Source organism: Trematomus bernacchii, unplaced genomic scaffold, assembly GCF_902827165.1.
Source record: "Trematomus bernacchii unplaced genomic scaffold, fTreBer1.1, whole genome shotgun sequence".
NCBI classification, from domain to species: Eukaryota; Metazoa; Chordata; class Actinopteri; order Perciformes; family Nototheniidae; genus Trematomus; species Trematomus bernacchii.
Window position 1 is genome coordinate 45,735 of NW_022987872.1, and position 19,240 is coordinate 64,974.

Consider the following 19,240-nt stretch of genomic DNA (forward strand, 5'->3'; position numbering starts at 1 on the left):
TTGAGTAAAAGTAGAAGTACTCAGATCTTGTACTTGAGTAAAAGTAGAAGTACTCAGATACTGTACTTGAGTAAAAGTAGAAGTACTCAGATACTGTACTTGAGTAAAAGTATAAGTACTCAGATCTTGTACTTGAGTAAAAGTAGAAGTACTCAGATATTGTACTTGAGTAAAAGTAGAAGTACTCAGATCTTGTACTTGAGTAAAAGTAGAAGTACTCAGATCTTGTACTTGAGTAAAAGTAGAAGTACTCAGATCTTGTACTTGAGTAAAAGTAGAAGTACTCAGATCTTGTACTTGAGTAAAAGTAGAAGTACTCAGACCTTGTACTTGAGTAAAAGTAGAAGTACTCAGATCTTGTTCTTGAGTAAAAGTAGAAGTACTCAGATCTTGTACTTGAGTAAAAGTAGAAGTACTCAGATCTTGTACTTGAGTAAAAGTAGAACACCATGTACCTCTGAATTGTAGGGGAGTAGAAGTACAAAGAAGCATAACATTGAAATACTCAAGTAAAGTACAAGTATCTCAGAATTGTACATAAGTACTTCAGAAAATGTACTTACTTTACACCTCTGGTTATATGAGTAAAACACACAGTGTGAAACCGAAAGACAGAAACGATATAAATAGATATAAATATATAAGATTGATTAAATAATGCAGACGTGGAGCCTCCTCAGATTTGTGTTCATTTCTTTATTTCGGGGAGATCAGGGATCACAATGAAATCACCAAATCATGACGAACCTCTCAGATCACAGATTAGCGCTGATTCACTTCCACATGCTTCTTGTTTCAATTACTAACTCTTTACAGAAAGCGTCTGGATATCTTTTTCCGTGTATAAAAAAATAAGTTCTAAGTGCTTGGAACACTTTAATACTGTCTCTGTTCGGCACGTCCGCTCGGTGTCGAGAACGCTCCGGAAACTTACAAAGATATTCTGAATTGTCGGAGAAAGAGATCATTTCTGTCTTGTGTTTCGGACTCGTTTAAGACATCAGAAGACGACACGCGGCGTAAACACGAAAATACTGAAACGTTGGAGAAGAAACTCGACAGAAAAACCCAACGCTGATGTTCCTGAGGTTTACATTCAGGTCTTTGCTTTAAATACGATGATTGAATTCAGAATGGGGGAGGACAAGCTTAGATCTAAGAAACCGTTTAAAGAACTACAAAGTCCAGGACTCCTCAGTGACTATTCAGACAGCATCAAAACCACTGAAGAAGACGAGAGTGCAAAACTACATTTTACAGTTGGCGGACGTTAAAAGAACTACAAATCCCAATTTTCATAGCGATAATAACTCAAAGAATAAAAATAACAAAATCTATTAAGCCTTACTGTAAACGTACTACTTAAAACACGCAAACAAACTAAAAACTGCTTAAAAAACAAAATAAATGATTAAATATTAATTCAAACCTGCAGCCAATCACAGGCCGTCTGAAAACTCCTTAGTAAATCACAAAATAAATCGTAAATATGCAAAATTCAGAGGATAATATGAATAAAAAGATGTGAAGGAATTTATTTCAGGGTGAGCGACAAAACGTTTTCCAGCGGCGGGTTTTAAAAAGTGTCTTCCTGTTTAAAAACTGCAGTTTAAAGGAGCATTCACACTATTGTGCTTTTATTTTGGTAGGGTTAACTTCCTGTCCTGGTGATTTTAGTGTGAACGTGTCTGTGGCTGCGAGCGGTCGGACTCTTCTAGAAGACGCCGTATCCGTCTGAGTGGCGCGTCGCCACGGCAAAGGCGGGGAACCCCTCGTAGGTGGCGTAGGCAGTCAGATCCTGGCCGAGAGACACCGCCTGCTTCAGAGCAGCTGCAGGACTCGCCAGAGCATAACCTGGAGAGAGACCAGAGAGAGGAGAGAGACCAGAGAGAGGAGAGAGACCAGAGAGAGGAGAGAGACCAGAGAGAGGAGAGAGACCAAAGAGAGAACATTTTTACTTTTTCTCAGAATTTGAGTTTTTTCGGGATTTGTTCTCAGAATATTTTTTTTATTTGACTTTCTACTCAAAATGTCGTTTTTATCATAGTTATATTTTTTTCTCAGATTTGACTTGTTCTCAGATTTGGACTTTTTCCACATTTTTTCGATCTTTCTTAGATTTGCCTTTTTTACTAAGAATTTTAGATTTGTTCTCATATTTTGACTTTTATTCCGAATTTTGACTTTTTCTCAGAAATGTCGACTTCAGACTTTTCCTCATATTTTTTACCTTTTCCTCAGATGTTTGACTTTTTCTCAGAATATTAACTTTTTCCTCAGATTTTTGACTTTTTCTCAGAATCTTGACCTTTTTCTCAGAATATTGACTTCAGACTTTTCCTCAGATTTTTCACTTTTTCTCAGAATTTGTCTTTTCCTCAGATTTTTACTTTTTTTTTCGCTTTTTTTTACTTTTATTCAGAATTTTTACTTTTTTCTCTCATATTTGACTTTTTTTTCAGAATTATTACCTTTTCTCAGAAATTTAGACTTCAGACTTTTCCTCAGAATTTTTACTTTTTCCTCATATTTTTTACTTTTTCCTCAGATTTTTGACCTTTTTCTCAGAATATTGACTTTTATTCAGAATTTTGACTTTTTCTCATATTTTGACTTTTATTCAGAATTTTGACTTTTTCTCATATTTTGACTTTTATTCAGAATTGTGACCTTTTCTCAGACATTTCGACTTCAGACTTTTCCTCAGATTTGACTTTTTATCCAGAGTTTTGTTTGTAAAATGAGAGTAAGTGTTTGTAAGGTTAGAGTTAGTGTTTGTAAAGAGTTAGTGTCTGTTAAGAGTTAGTGTTTGTAAAGAGTTAGTTAGTGTTTGTAAAGAGTTAGTTAGTATTTGTAAAGAGTTAGTTAGTCTTTTTAAAGAGTTAGTTAGTCTTTGTTAAGAGTTAGTGTTTGTAAAGAGTTAGTTAGTGTTTGTAAAGAGTTAGTTAGTATTTGTAAAGAGTTAGTTAGTGTTTGTAAAATGAGAGTAAGTGTTTGTAAGGTTAGAGTTAGTGTTTGTAAAGAGTTAGTGTCTGTTAAGAGTTAGTGTTTGTAAAGAGTTAGTTAGTGTTTGTAAAGAGTTAGTGTTTGTAAAGAGTTAGTTAGTATTTGTAAAGAGTTAGTTAGTCTTTGTTAAGAGTTAGTTAGTATTTGTAAAGAGTTAGTTAGTCTTTGTTAAGAGTTAGTGTTTGTAAAGAGTTAGTTAGTGTTTGTAAAGAGTTAGTTAGTGTTTGTTAAGAGTTAGTGTTTGTAAAGAGTTAGTGTTTGTAAAGAGTTAGTTAGTGTTTGTAAGGTGAGAGTTAGTGTTTGTTAAGAGTTAGTGTTTGTAAAGAGTTAGTGTTTGTAAAGAGTTAGTTAGTGTTTGTTAAGAGTTAGTTAGTGTTTGTAAGGTGAGAGTTAGTGTTTGTTAAGAGTTAGTTAGTGTTTGTTAAGAGTTAGTGTTTGTAAAGAGTTAGTGTTTGTAAAGAGTTAGTTAGTGTTTGTAAAGAGTTAGTTAGTGTTTGTTAAGAGTTAGTCTTTGTAAAGAGTTAGTGTTTGTAAAGAGTTAGTTAGTGTTTGTAAGGTGAGAGTTAGTGTTTGTTAAGAGTTAGTTAGTGTTTGTAAAGAGTTAGTTAGTGTTTGTAAAGAGTTAGTTAGTGTTTGTTAAGAGTTAGTTAGTGTTTGTAAAGAGTTAGTTAGTGTTTGTAAAGAGTTAGTTAGTGTTTGTAAAGAGTTAGTTAGTCTTTGTTAAGAGTTAGTTAGTGTTTGTAAAGAGTTAGTTAGTCTTTGTTAAGAGTTAGTTAGTGTTTGTAAAGAGTTAGTTAGTGTTTGTAAAGAGTTAGTTAGTGTTTGTAAAGAGTTAGTTACTATTTGTAAAGAGTTAGTTAGTGTTTGTAAAGAGTTAGTTAGTATTTGTAAAGAGTTAGTTAGTGTTTGTAAGGTGAGAGTTAGTGTTTGTTAAGAGTTAGTTAGTGTTTGTAAAGAGTTAGTTAGTGTTTGTAAAGAGTTAGTTAGTGTTTGTAAAGAGTTAGTTAGTGTTTGTAAAGAGTTAGTTAGTGTTTGTAAAGAGTTAGTTAGTGTTTGTAAAGAGTTAGTTAGTGTTTGTAAAGAGTTAGTAGTTTGTAAAGAGTAGTTAGTGTTTGTAAAGAGTTAGTTAGTGTTTGTAGGTGAGTTAGTTAGTGTTTGTAAAGAGTTAGTTAGTGTTTGTAAAGAGTTAGTTAGTGTTTGTAAAGAGAGTTAGTGTTTGTTAAGAGTTAGTTAGTGTTTGTAAAGAGTTAGTTAGTCTTTGTTAAGAGTTAGTTAGTGTTTGTAAAGAGTTAGTTAGTGTTTGTAAAGAGTTAGTTTGTGTTTGTAAAGAGTTAGTTAGTGTTTGTAAAGAGTTAGTTAGTGTTTGTAAAGAGTTAGTTTGTGTTTGTAAAGAGTTAGTTAGTGTTTGTAAAGAGTTAGTTTGTGTTTGTAAAGAGTTAGTTAGTGTTTGTAAAGAGTTAGTTAGTGTTTGTAAAGAGTTAGTTAGTGTTTGTAAAGAGTTAGTTAGTGTTTGTAAGGTGAGAGTTAGTGTTTGTTAAGAGTTAGTGTTTGTAAAGAGTTAGTTAGTGTTTGTAAGGTGAGAGTTAATGTCTGTAAAGAGTTAGTCTTTGTTAAGAGTTAGTGTTTGTTAAGTGAGAGTTAAAAGAGTTAGTTGACTTGGGTACGGACCTTCACATACCTGGGAAGGCTACCGAGGCGATAGCGGCGGCTCCGGCGGCGTCGCTGCCCTCCGTCTGAAGGCAGAGCGTCTGCAGCGTGTGCTCCGCGGCGTGGACTTTAGCTTCCTCTACCGCCACGCACAGCTTAGCGGGCGTGAAGGGATGTCTACAGCCAGAGAACACCAAAGAGTAGAGATACAAGGAAGAAACATTAAGTACTATATTATCTAAGTTGTTATATTCAAGAAGTACATTTCAATATTTTCTGTGGTTAAATTGTTAATTTGCAAGAAGAAACAAGAATGTTCTCTGAAATAACATCTGTTGATTAGGCAAAAAACTTATATTATGGGATTAAGGTGGAGGTCCTTTTGAGATTCTATGGTAGTTAGTTTGTCCATTGTATTTCTCCTCGAGGTCCAGTTGTGTCTTTTCCTGGTTGTTTGACATTTTCCTCAGACTTCAGATTTATTTCTCAGATTTTGACTTTTTTTTTAAAATGTTGACCTTTTTTTTCAGATATTCTCCGGGATTAAAGACTTTAATTTACCAGAAAAAACTTGGACTTCCTTTGAAAATAAAGCTGTTAATAAATATAGATATATATGATATATGAACTCTCACAGGTTGGGGTACTGGGGGATGGAGATCTTGTAGAGGAACAGCTGTCTCTGGTCCGGGCCGATGGCCGAGTGGAGCTGATAGACCGGCTGACCCCAGCTGTTCTTCTGACACAACTCCTCCAGAACCTGAGACACACACAGGGTTTAGATCCAGGACAACACACAACACCACAATACACACAACAACACACAACACACACAACAACACACAACAACACACACAACTCCTCCAGAGGCCTGTACTACGAAGCCGGATGTTCTCTTAGCTAACTTCAGGGTAAACTCTGGGTTTCCGGTCCTACGACGCTGGTTCTCTTCTTAGCGGGCTAGACCTCCATGGTAACTTATGCTGAGCGGCTAACCTGCTCCGGAGATCAACTCAGTGAAAGCACCGCCTGCTGACCAATCAGAGCTCAGTGTGCGGAGTTTAAAGCGATCAGTTCATATTACAGGATAGAGGAAATACAGAAAAACTGCCGTTGCAGGAAAGACGGCCGGCAAAAATCAACTGACTGTGTGAACGTGAACATTAATAGAATATCCCCTCCTCCCATCTTCAGAGCAATCTGACTATTATAACATTAGCGTTAAGAAAGCTTACTTAAATATCTGCCACAACATAAGTAACCGGATCAGAGTAACATTAAGTACAGTCCGCGGCACTGTGAGTGCAGACGTCGATGTGTCCCATTATCATTCATATCATATCACATCATAATGTATCATATATTTCCTTATCTGAGTCAGCTGAGCCGTATCTGGCCGTGCAACACTCACAGTGTCACATACTGGATGCAGAAGTATTATTTTAAGCAACACATTAAGTTGACGAAACACTCGAGTCAAATGTAATTAAAGTCAGATCGTGTCTTAGACGGGGCAGTGATATCATAAACCTGTTAATGTACGCATTCAAACACTTTCTCTGTTACCAGCTGTATTCACCTTGCAGGTGCAGCTATGTGGCTTTGATCCTGGATAAAGTGTTTAAGTCATGGATGTTTAAAGTTTAACTTCTTCATATTTGACTAATATTAAAGTTCACTTTTCATTCAGGAAGTATGACGCTGCGCTGTCAGTACGCTTGTCCATGTTTGTGATTGGTCAAATGTTGCTAACCCCGCCCCTTTCATGTGAACGCGCACCTAACTAGATAGGACACGGCTGGCTTGAGCGATCCACTTGATAACCAGCGTCGTAGTACAGTTTAGCGAGAGCGCGTATGTTTTGGATTGGGCCAACCGGCTAACTCCAACATATCCAGGTTAGGTTGAACCGGCTTCGTAGCACAGGCCTCTGGACTCAGGACCTCGAACACACACAACGTTAAGATCCACGATAGAACAACACAACAACACAACACACAACTCCTCCAGGACCTACACACACACACACACACACACACACACACACACACACACACACACACACACACACACACACACACACACACACACACACACACACACACACACACACACACACACACACACACACACACACACACCACACACACACACACACACACACACACACACACACACACACACACACACACACACACACACACACACACACACACACACACACACACACACACACACACACTGTTAAGATCCAGGACAACACACACAACACACTCCTCCAGGCCCTCACCTGGGTGGCGGGCTTGATGGCGGCAGCCTTCATGCTCCCTGGGTTCATGGGGGTGAGCTCCATGCCGGGCAGCAGGTCGTACAGTTTCTCCTCCGCCTGTTTATCCGCCTTCAGTCCGTAACAGGCTCCGCCCCCCCCAACACCTGCGGGGGCGTAGGCTAGGTAGCCCCGCCCCCCAAGCCCCCGCACCCCCGCTGCCCCTACAGGTACAGTCATGTAAATGTCTACAGGAAATCGAAAAGGCAGTGAAATCAATCAAATCACCGGGAAATCAACCGGGAGGAAAAAAATCACACGTTATTCAATCAGAGAGAACAGGAAGAAGGATGACATCACATCTTTGTTGATTTAATATTTCATTCATAAAAGCTTCACTTCTGATTCAGTGGATCACCGTGTAACGTCTTCTGTTTTCGATCGGGGGGGGAATGAGAGCTCACCTCTGACAGACGGAGTCCGGATCAAACCTCGACCTCCAACGTGAGCTTTGGCTGCCGGCGGGAAGCGAAACTGACCCGGGATGGTGGCGTACGCCTGCGGGGCGTAGAACACGGGGGGGCCGAGGTACGCCGCCGAGGGGTCGTACACCTGGAGGAACGTTTATAAAGTGTTTATACTCCACCCAGAATTCCAGCTCCTCTCTTCTGGTAGAAGATGCAGGGTTCCCAAGATCAGGCTGAACCGCTATGAGCACTCATTCCTGCCTCCATTGAGCTGCTCCACACTCACATGTGATGTAATACACATTTAAATGTTGGCCATGAGGGTTGTGCAATAGGTCGCCATTGTCAGTATGTGCGTCTGTGTTAGTGCAAACGGTGCATGACTGATGACATGTGTATCATCATCAATAAAGTAGTTAAAAAAGAAAAAAGTCAATAAAACACATGGAGCTGCTGCCACCTAGCACGGCGCCAAATTAAAAGATCATTTTAGCGCCTCTATTTGAATGCGTCCAGAATGGTTACCTGTCCCAGGGTGTAGGCGGTGTAGTCCGTCTGCAGCAGAGACGCCCCCCCGTCCTCCCGTCCCTCGGGTGTATCGGACGTAACTGTCTTTGTCCACAGGCTTAGCGAGAGTCACCTCGATGGGAGAGCCGTCCACCATCTGGGGGTTCAGAGTCAAAGGTGAGGTCCTTTTGAGAGGTTTGGTAGTTAGTTTGTTCCTGTTATGCTGAGGTTCAGTTCTATCTTTTCCTGGTTGTTGGACTTTTTCTCAGAATCTAACGGACCGTCTCCACAGCAGCGTTAAAAAAATCTTGGAGGTGGGCGTATCTGAGGCTTGGGGATTTTTTTGCGATCAACCAATCACATGAATCTCCCGCCCGCGACATACGAAGCCAAAAAGCCCGAAGTAAACTGGATATAAACTCCCAAAACAGGCGAAAACATACCACTGTCTCTGCCACCTCCCTCCATGCCTGGCTCCTCCGGTTTATATCCCGGTAGGTCTGGTCATAAAGCACCGGGTGATTGATTCGCTACCGCTAATTTCTCCTCCATTTTTTGGAATATGAGGAAATGACCTGCGGTATGTCTCTCCCAGCATACACGCCGTTTGATTGGCTAGAGCTTGAACTGCCAGATTTGCGTACACGGGATTTGATTGGCTGCCGCTTCCACCTCAGCCTCAAAAGTTGAACATTGTTCAACTTTGAATCTTGAAAATCCTGAGAATCTCCGCTCGCCTGCCCACAATGCATTTCGGCGAAAAGTGAGGGAAAGTGACGTCACCCCCATTCAAAGTGAATGGGCAGAAGCGTTTCAAGATTTTTTAACGCTGCTGTGGAGACGGCCCGTAACATTTTCCTCAGAATTCAGTTTTTCTCTCGGATTTAGACTTTTTCAAAATGTAACTTTTTTTCTCAAAATGTAACTTTTTTCTCAAAATGTAACTTTTTTCTCAAAATCTTACTTTTTTCTCAAAATCTTACTTTTTTCTCAAAATCTTACTTTTTTCTCAAAATCTTACTTTTTTCTCTGAATTTGACTTTTATTCAGAATGCTGATTTTTTTCGTAGAATTCAACTTTTTTTCTCAGTTATGAAATGTTTCTCATAAATGTACTTATTTTGTGCCTAATTCAACTTTTTTCTCTGGGTTTAACTCTTTGGTCTGAATTTGAAAATTTAACTTTTTTCAGAAATCAGATCCCAAAGTTGGGATCGAACTCACAACCCTCTGATTGAAAGACCAGTCGCCCCAGATCAAAAGTCCTACCTTCCCGTTGAGGGCGTTCATGGCGCTGATGGCGTCTTCTCTCTGAGTGAAATGCACGAAGGCGTAATCTCTGATCTTCTTCACGCGCTCCACCGCACCTGCAACACAACAAACCATTTTATTAAATCCAGTTAGATCTTTATTCGGCCTTCATGAGGCCTTCATGAACTACGAAGCTCACGAGTTCAAAGTCTAAAGTCAAAGTCAACTTTATTGTCAATCTTTCTTTCACAGACAGAGAGATCGAAATACCGTTTCCCACAATCCCAAATATATATACAAATATGTATAAACATATGTATATCCTGTATATACACAATCAACAGACACATTTATACATGTGCACACATTAAGACATGAATAAAAGCACAACAATCAATACATACAAAATAACAGACACATCAATATCTTTGGGAAATGTGCATTAGTGCGAGTTGTGTTTTGGTGTTGCTCCGTACCGGGTCTGAGGTTGTTGAACTCCTTCTCGATGGTTTCCTCGGTGGTCTGCAGCATCAGGTTCCTGACGTACAGGATCTTCACGGACGCCATCGTGTCTTCGTCCACCTCCACCTCCGGCTCCGCCCAGTCCACGGCGATGGCGTGACCCCACAGCTGGATACGACCTGGGAGACGAGAGGCAGGTTTATTTATATGGCAGCTTTCAACACATTAAAGACTTTAAAGGTCCCCTATTATCCTGTTTCTCATCAATATATCACAGCTCTCAGATATATCCAGAGCCTGTCTCTGATTGGCTGAAACACCAAACAGATCATTGCAGCATTACCCATAACCCCCTCTGTTTCAGCCCTGTTTCCAAAGTGCTGATTCTCTGTCTGTTACTTTAGATGAAAATAAGGAGCCCCTCCCCACGCCCCTCTGAGAGAGATTTGGTTACAAAGAACTCCATGGTGCTCTAGGAGGAGATTCAAAATCTGATCAGCTCATTTTCAGACAGGTTTTTATAGAAATGGATCAGGACAAAAAGAGAGTCTCTTTCCACAGAGGGGACACATGTTGATGAAGAAGAGACATGCAGAAGAGGGGACACATGTTGATGAAGAAGAGACATGCAGAAGAGGGGACACATGTTGATGAAGAAGAGACATGCAGAAGAGGGGACACATGTTGATGTAGAAGAGACATGAAGAAGAGGGGACACATGTTGATGTAGAAGAGACATGAAGAAGAGGGGACACATGTTGATGAAGAAGAGACATGAAGAAGAGGGGACAACATGTTGATGAAGAAGAGACATGAAGAAGAGGGGACACATGTTGATGTAGAAGAGACATGAAGAAGAGGGGACACATGTTGATGTAGAAGAGACATGAAGAAGAGGGGACACATGTTGATGTAGAAGAGACATGAAGAAGAGGGGACACATGTTGATGTAGAAGAGACATGAAGAAGAGGGGACACATGTTGATGAAGAAGAGACATGAAGAAGAGGGGACACATGTTGATGAAGAAGAGACATGAAGAAGAGGGGACACATGTTGATGTAGAAGAGACATGAAGAAGAGGGGACACATGTTGATGTAGAAGAGACATGAAGAAGAGGGGACACATGTTGATGTAGAAGAGACATGAAGAAGAGGGGACACATGTTGATGTAGAAGAGACATGAAGAAGAGGGGACACATGTTGATGTAGAAGAGACATGAGGAAGTGGATCTTGCATAATAGGTGACCTTTAAGAGCATTAAGAAATAGTGCAGCAGAAACATATAACATTTAAAAACAGTAATTTAAAAGCAGAGATAATAAAACGTGACTAACAGGTACGTGACTAACAGGTGACTAACAGGTACATGACTAACAGGTGACTAACAGGTACATGACTAACAGGTGACTAACAGGTGACTAACAGGTACATGACTAACAGGTACATGACTAACAGGTGACTAACAGGTACATGACTAACAGGTACATGACTAACAGGTGACTAACAGGTGACTAACAGGTACATGACTAACAGGTACATGACTAACAGGTGACTAACAGGTACATGACTAACAGGTGACTAACAGGTGACTAACAGGTACATGACTAACAGGTGACTAACAGGTACATGACTAACAGGTGACTAACAGGTGACTAACAGGTGACTAACAGGTGACTAACAGGTACATGACTAACAGGTGACTAACAGGTGACTAACAGGTGACTAACAGGTGACTAACAGGTGACTAACAGGTGACTAACAGGTACATGACTAACAGGTGACTAACAGGTGACTAACAGGTGACTAACAGGTACATGACTAACAGGTGACTAACAGGTGACTAACAGGTGACTAACAGGTGACTAACAGGTACATGACTAACAGGTGACTAACAGGTGACTAACAGGTGACTAACAGGTACATGACTAACAGGTGACTAACAGGTGACTAACAGGTGACTAACAGGTACGTGACTAACAGGTGACTAACAGGTACATGACTAACAGGTGACTAACAGGTGACTAACAGGTGACTAACAGGTGACTAACATGTGACTAACAGGTACATGACTAACAGGTACATGACTAACAGGTGACTAACAGGTGACTAAAAGGTGACTAACAGGTGACTAACAGGTACATGACTAACAGGTGACTAACAGGTGACTAACAGGTACATGACTAACAGGTGACTAACAGGTGACTAACAGGTACATGACTAACAGGTGACTAACAGGTGACTAACAGGTGACTAACAGGTGACTAACAGGTACATGACTAACAGGTGACTAACAGGTGACTAACAGGTGACTAACAGGTACATGACTAACAGGTGACTAACAGGTGACTAACAGGTGACTAACAGGTACATGACTAACAGGTGACTAACAGGTGACTAACAGGTGACTAACAGGTGACTAACAGGTACATGACTAACAGGTGACTAACAGGTGACTAACAGGTGACTAACATGTGACTAACAGGTACATGACTAACAGGTACATGACTAACAGGTGACTAACAGGTGACTAACAGGTGACTAAAAGGTGACTAACAGGTGACTAACAGGTACATGACTAACAGGTGACTAACAGGTGACTAACAGGTGACTAACAGGTGACTAACAGGTGACTAAAATGTGACTAACAGGTGACTAAAAGGTGACTAACAGGTGACTAACAGGTGACTAAAAGGTGACTAACAGGTGACTAACAGGTGACTAACAGGTACATGACTAACAGGTGACTAACAGGTACAGTGCAGTGTGAGATATGAATAGTTAAATTAAAAGCAGCGGCAGAAAGAGAAGTCTCCAGCCTGGATGATAAAGTCTTCGTTGCAGCGGACCTGCAGGTTTCTGGGAGTTTGTTCCAGATGTTTGGAGACTAATAACTGAACCTCTCCATGTTTAGGTTTATTCATGTTGTGTTAAGGTAACAACAAGGAGCTAGAAGAGAACAGTTCTGTTTCCATCAGTAGAACCTAATCGTTCCCATTCATTGGATTTGCTCCAACGTTTTCACGGGTTCTTTGTTGGTCCATAAACATCTTTCTACCAAGTCTAATGTAAAAAGGGCCTGTCGTGTTTCTGTAGCTTCTGCTCAGTTGTGGACGGTATATTCAACCTTTCTTATAATAAAAGCAAACATTAACCTGTTGGCCATAAATCTACTGCACTCATATTTCAGCATTTCATGGATAAATTCAAACAGAAAACTCACTAAAGTCAATATATTAGTGATGCTAACTTCCCTTCCTAATGGGTTGTTATTGATATATAGTCTTATAAACAGTCTTCATATTGTTAATATGCATCTTAAAGGGCGTTGTTTCTATAAAAACTGCAGAAAGGTGCATCGTAATGAAATCAGGATGAGGTTCATAATGTTCTTGTTGCACAAACATCCAGCGTTACGTAAACCAATAAAAACTGTTTATCTCTCTTATCTCTGAAGGAGAAGCAGCACGCCTTTATCCCACAGTTTAACAAATAATTAGTCCCTGAAACGTGACGACCAGCACGCCGACGTTAGCAGAAACACCGTGTTTATGCTCGCTTCGGATAAATGTCATAGAGTTTATCATGTGCAGAGCTCCGTCTCCAATTGGACGCTGACCCCGGGGCACCGCCTGTGATTGGCTGCTGATAACGGCGTCTTACAGTCGGACAGAAGTAGACTTTGGCATTTTTTTACGAGATGTAATGTTGGTACTTTGACTGCTTTAAAGAAACTCTGAATTATATCCGCATGAGTTTCAGCAGACAGTCGCGTCCAGGAAGATTTTAAATATCTTCCTGGTGGCGTGTGCAAAGATGAGGAAATATATGATGATTAAAACTAAGAATTATCCAATTATCTGTGTTTTGAAATGGATTTTCCAAAGATTTAATTTGCTTTTTGGCAAAAACATGCAGGTTTTCTAAATGGAGAATGACTTTGAAATTAAATTCAAGAAGTTATAGTTAAAGAAAGTAACGTTTTATGGACGGACCAAACGCCTCTGTCAAGAAAAAAAAGTTAACAACAGAAGCAGAGCTAGCTTACGTTAGCTTTTAGCCCTCAGCTGTTACCACAGTGCTGCTCGGCTAAATAACGGAGCTAACGGAGAGGAAGTCGCAAACACATGAAACCATAAAGACCATAAGGAAAGTGAAGCTAACAATCAGCTCCGTAGATTTGTTTACGCCTAAATGTCCGAAATAAACACTACGAGCATAGCCTTTGGGCGTAGTGCTGGGAGCCCGTTCAAGATAAAAGAAGTCTCATATCATATTATTCATATTATCTTATATATTTGTTCACCTGGCAGCAGTTTGCGTCGGGCCATGGCGGCGGCTCGGTGGCTCTCGTACTCCACAAAGGCGAATCCTCGGTTCTTGGATTTGTCGGCGGCGCTCGGATACACGATGACGTCCACGACCCCGTCGGTGACCTTCCTCATCTCCGACAGGATCTCCTCACGCTTCTTCGTTTTGGGAATCCCGCCCACGAACAGACGGCAGTTATCCACGCTGGCACAGACTCCGAGGAGGCGGCCATTTCTGCGGGAAGAGAAACACGAGGTTAAAAACGACCGGGGAAGATAGTCGATAAAAAAACAGAAACAAACGCTCACCTGATCTCGTAGTTGTTGAGCTGCTTCATCGCCGCTTTGGCCTCCAGTTTGTTGGAGAAGGTGACGAAGGCGTAGCCTCGGTTGTTCCCGTTAAAGTCCATCATCATCCTCACCTCGTAGATCTTACCGAACTGGAAGAGAAGATTAGATCAGATCAAATACATCAGTAAATACCCCACTGGTGGCTAACAAGAGTCTAAATGAGACGACTAAACGTCATCACGCCCAACATTAGCCGCCTTTAGCTTAGCGGTGGTGACGTGAAGTCATGTGACCGTGCTGTAGTTCCTTTATAGTCCAACATTAGCCTCCTTTAGCTTAGCGGTGGTGACGTGAAGTCATGTGACCGTGCTGTAGTTCCTTTATAGCCCAACATTAGCCACCTTTAGCTTAGCGGTGGTGACGTGAAGTCATGTGACCGTGCTGTAGTTCCTTTATAGCCCAACATTAGCCACCTTTAGCTTAGCGGTGGTGACGTGAAGTCATGTGACCGTGCTGTAGTTCCTTTATAGCCCAACATTAGCCACCTTTAGCTTAGCGGTAGTGACGTGAAGTCATGTGACCGTGCTGTAGTTCCTTTATAGCCCAACATTAGCCACCTTTAGCTTAGCGGTGGTGACGTGAAGTCATGTGACCGTGCTGTAGTTCCTTTATAGTCCAACATTAGCCACCTTTAGCTTAGCGGTGGTGAAGTCATGTGACCGTGCTGTAGTTCCTTGATAGCCCAACATTAGCCTCCTTTGTTTGACACAGAGATTATTTTCTGACATAATCCAAAATCACATGGAGAGATCCCATTGGACCAGGGAGATGCTGCCTTCAGGGACCAACACTGGATTAAGTAGATAAAGCTGTAATGTAAAGGTATCTTCACCTTCTCACACAGTGGGACCAGCTCGTCTTCGAACAGATCTCGCGGGAGTTTTCCCACGAAGATCTCGCTCCCTCTCTCCGGCGGGGGGCCGTCCCAGCTGGGCGGGGGGCCGCCGTACCGCCGCTGCCCGTTCTCCTGAAGCACAAACACAGAAATAAAACTTTAGTTCAACAACACTTTGGTTTGAGTACATTTAGCCCCTGGTCTCCAGCCTGGATGATAAAGTCTTCGTTGCAGCGGACCTGCAGGTTTCTGGGAGTTTGTTCCAGATGTTTGGAGACTAATAACTGAACCTCTCCATGTTTAGGTTTATTCATGTTGTGTTAAGGTAATAACAAGGAGCTAGAAGAGAACAGTTCTGTTTCCATCAGTAGAACCTAATCGTTCCCATTCATTGGATTTGCTCCAACGTTTTCACAGGTTCTTTGTTGGTCCATAAACATCTTTCTACCAAGTCTAATGTAAAAAGGGCCTGTCGTGTTTCTGTAACCCTGACAAACAAAAAGCTTCTGCACAGATGGTACGTTCAACCTGTTTGAGTACATTCAGCCACCATTGGTTGAAATCAACATGTGCAGCCCGCTGGCAGTATATTTATTCATTGTTAAAATGCACTTTATGCATGATGAAGAACAGAAGATGAAACACGTGGGGTTATAATAGATCAGAGAGGTCTAAATCTCTCCGTGTTATCGGGATGTTTACGATGTTTTTTTATGTGTATTTCCGACCTGCAGCAGCTGGTATCCGGTACGTAGCATTAGCGCCCGCAGCGACGCCTCCTTCTGCGTCCCGGCCAGCCCGTCCCCGGCTTTCTGATTGGCTTCCATTGGGTGTGATTGACAGCGATACGTAAATCAGGGAAATTAGGGGTGCTCACTGCGAAACAACAGAAACATGGGCGTTATTTCAGCAAAACTCTCAATAAAACCTGATTTATATTTGTATTGTGGCACAGCTGTGGAAAAACAGGACATTATGACATGTTGACCTTAGGGGAAAATCCATGAGTAAGCAAATATTTAAAGAGAATACACATCTTAATTAATAATACAATCAGCCCAATCTCTACGTGCTGTGGAAAGAGGGTACATCTCCTTAAAAAAAAATATATATATTAAAGTGAATTACTGAAAAACGTTTCCAACTCAATGAAAAATACAGTTTTGGGATCTTTTTTGTCATTTCTTTGGTTAAATTATTTTTTGTTGGTAGCATGAGAAGCTGGTGAAAAGATATATAATATATAAAAAAGCCCGGAGACGTGATAGATGGTGAACAAATAAAGCATGAGCTATATTACACAGCAAGTTCATCCTGTTACCATTTCTTTGATACTCTTTAAATAAAAACGACTACCTAATTAATTGACAATCATCGTCCGGTACTTTCTCAAATTCCTTTCCTCCCAAAAAGCGTCCTCCCGTTTTAAAACACCATTTCGCTGTAACTCTTTAAACAGCAGCGGTATCTGCAGAACCACAGATAGCGTTGTTGTTTTGCGGCAGCAGAGGTCAGAGGTCAGGGTCTGTCAGGAATCATTGACAGAGTCTGACCGTCTGTCTGCTCCGTCCGGAGTTTATAAAACACACAGCAGACTCCACATGTTAACCCCTCTCCTGTAACACTGACCTCAATATAAAACTCTGGAACACTCGGGAGTAGAAACTACACCATTTGTAAAATAGACCTAGCTTCAAAGAAAGTCCTCATTTTTTTTTATTCCCCTCTTTCATTAAAAAATCCACACTTTATTTAAAAAAAATCCCATATTCTACAAAAATCCCCACAAAAAAAACGAAATATATTTTTTTTAAATCCGCATTTTGCATAAAATTCTTCACTTTCTAAAACAACAACGCTTTCTCAACAGAAGCTACATTTTACAGGATTACATTCAAACACATCATGATGACGCCAGCTTTTCCTAATACTCGTTTTTAGCCTGAACACATCACTATGTAACTTAAAGCAGCCTCCGTTAGCTGTTAGCCGTTAGCTGTTAGCCGTTAGCTCTGTTATTTAGCCAAGCAGGACTGTGCTAATGCTGCTAACAGCTGCTAACAGCTAACGTTAGCTGGCTCTCCTTCTGATGTGAACACAGATGTTTTCAGCAGAGAAACGGTGACTAGAAAGTATTAAGTAGTACAGTATAGGTCTACCACATATTTTAGCTGAATATCTAAATCAAATAAGCTAAATATTAGCAACAACACACTTAGCATCTCATGCTAATTGTTTGCTACAGTGAGCAGCTGTTTCAGGAAATCTAATGAGAGCTAACATACACACACACACACACACACACACACACACACACACACACACACGAGTCGACAAGTAAAAAATTACGAGATATTTATTTCAGAGTGTGTAATATGTAATAAACAACAGTTCAAGGACATGATTGACTGTCATCATGGGGAGGCGTGTGGTGCAGTGGGTTGTGCGTTGGTGTTGGGATCAGGGGGTCACAGGTTCAAACCCGACTGCAGTCAGCATGTCGTTGTGTCCCTGAGACACTTCACCCCAAAGTGCTCCTGTGGGGATTGCCCACAGTATTGAGTATGTAAGTCGCTTTGGATAAAAGCGTCTAACAGGTGACATGTCATGTAATGTAATCGCCTACATTTCCCAGCATGCATCTCAACCTGATCTGCTTCATCAGCGAGTTCCTCTGAGATCCTCTTTACCTCTCAGCCGTCTGTTCAATAAACGTATTTACAAATAATATTTATTTTAATTAAATGATATGTCACTCAAACTTCTTCTGTGATTATTATTATTATTATTATATATATTATTTTTATATCTTTAACCCTTTCTCTGAGTCTTTCCTTATATATATATTTACTTAAAAGTATCTATACGTATTTGATACTGGAAATATAGTTTTTTAAATAAAAGTATTAATACAAATTGAGGCATTAATGTGAAATTCAACGAAGTTAAACTTTAACTTTTTAAAAATTAAATAAAATGTATTTTTATGAATGTATTAATTCATAAAAAACATTTTGGAAAATCTGCATATTTTGTTATTTTTCTGTCTTTTTGTAAATTATTATCATTATTTACATTAAATGGTGTTGTTAAAATACATTAACTATAACATTTGAGTTATTTTACTACTGTAACATATTTTTTAAAACATGATTACACTGCATTAAAGAGTTTAAATGTATATTATGTAATATTTTAGCTGTTTTTATCTCTGTTATAACACGTTAGCGGCTCGGCCTGTTTGTTCAGTCAGCCACGTTTAACCTCCTCATCATCACACACCAACGAAGAAGACTAAACACACTCACACACACACACACACACACACACTCTCTCTGTGTGTTTGAGGATTTAAATTATAACACATACAAAACATTAAAGTTAATTTGAGGAAAAACTCACCCGAGCAATTTCAGAGATCACCTCCTCCGATCAGAGCAGAGTCATTCTGAGGAGAGAGAGTGTGTGTGTGTGTGTGTGTGTGTGTGTGTGTGTGTGTGTGTGTGTGTGTGTGTGTGTGTGTGTGTGTGTGTGTGTGTGTGTGTGTGTGTGTGATCACATCATATCAAACTCCAAAGGTTCACTGTCTTGGTGTTAGCTTTACGAGCCGGCCGGCGTTAATGTTTAACCTGCTGCTATCTGTGGACACACACACACACACACACACACACACACACACACACACACACACACACACACACACACACACACACACACACACACACACACACACACACACACACACACACACACACACACACACACACACACACACACACACACACACACACACACACACACACACACATGCAAATACACATACAACCAGCAGGATGAAGAGTGTGTGTGTGTGTATGTTGCAGGAGGCCTTTGACCGACAGTCACTATCTGCAAAGGTCTCCACACACACACACACACACACACACACACGCACACACACACGCACACACACACACACACACACACACACACACACACACACACCACACACACACACACGCACACACACACGCACACACACACACACACACGCACACACACACACACACACACACACACACACACACACAGGAGAACATGGCAGATGTTGCTCTCTCAGATTTTTCACTTTTTTTGTCAACGCCCATTTGTTGAATA

General features: G+C 40.7%; 1 protein-coding gene across 1 annotated transcript; it reads right to left on the reverse strand.

The window, feature by feature from the left end:
• Nucleotides 1–676: 676 nt before the first annotated feature.
• a1cf (apobec1 complementation factor) lies at nucleotides 677–18,594 on the reverse strand. Its single transcript, XM_034113859.1, is given in 14 exon segments — nucleotides 677–1,854; nucleotides 4,685–4,830; nucleotides 5,289–5,413; nucleotides 6,944–7,167; nucleotides 7,384–7,531; nucleotides 7,912–7,953; nucleotides 7,955–8,050; nucleotides 9,163–9,260; nucleotides 9,621–9,785; nucleotides 13,914–14,152; nucleotides 14,227–14,357; nucleotides 15,101–15,235; nucleotides 15,832–15,979; nucleotides 18,506–18,594. Coding segments are annotated over 13 exon segments (1,788 nt in total). The 5' UTR covers nucleotides 15,931–15,979; nucleotides 18,506–18,594; the 3' UTR covers nucleotides 677–1,714.
• Between the last annotated feature and the right edge of the window lie 646 nt (nucleotides 18,595–19,240).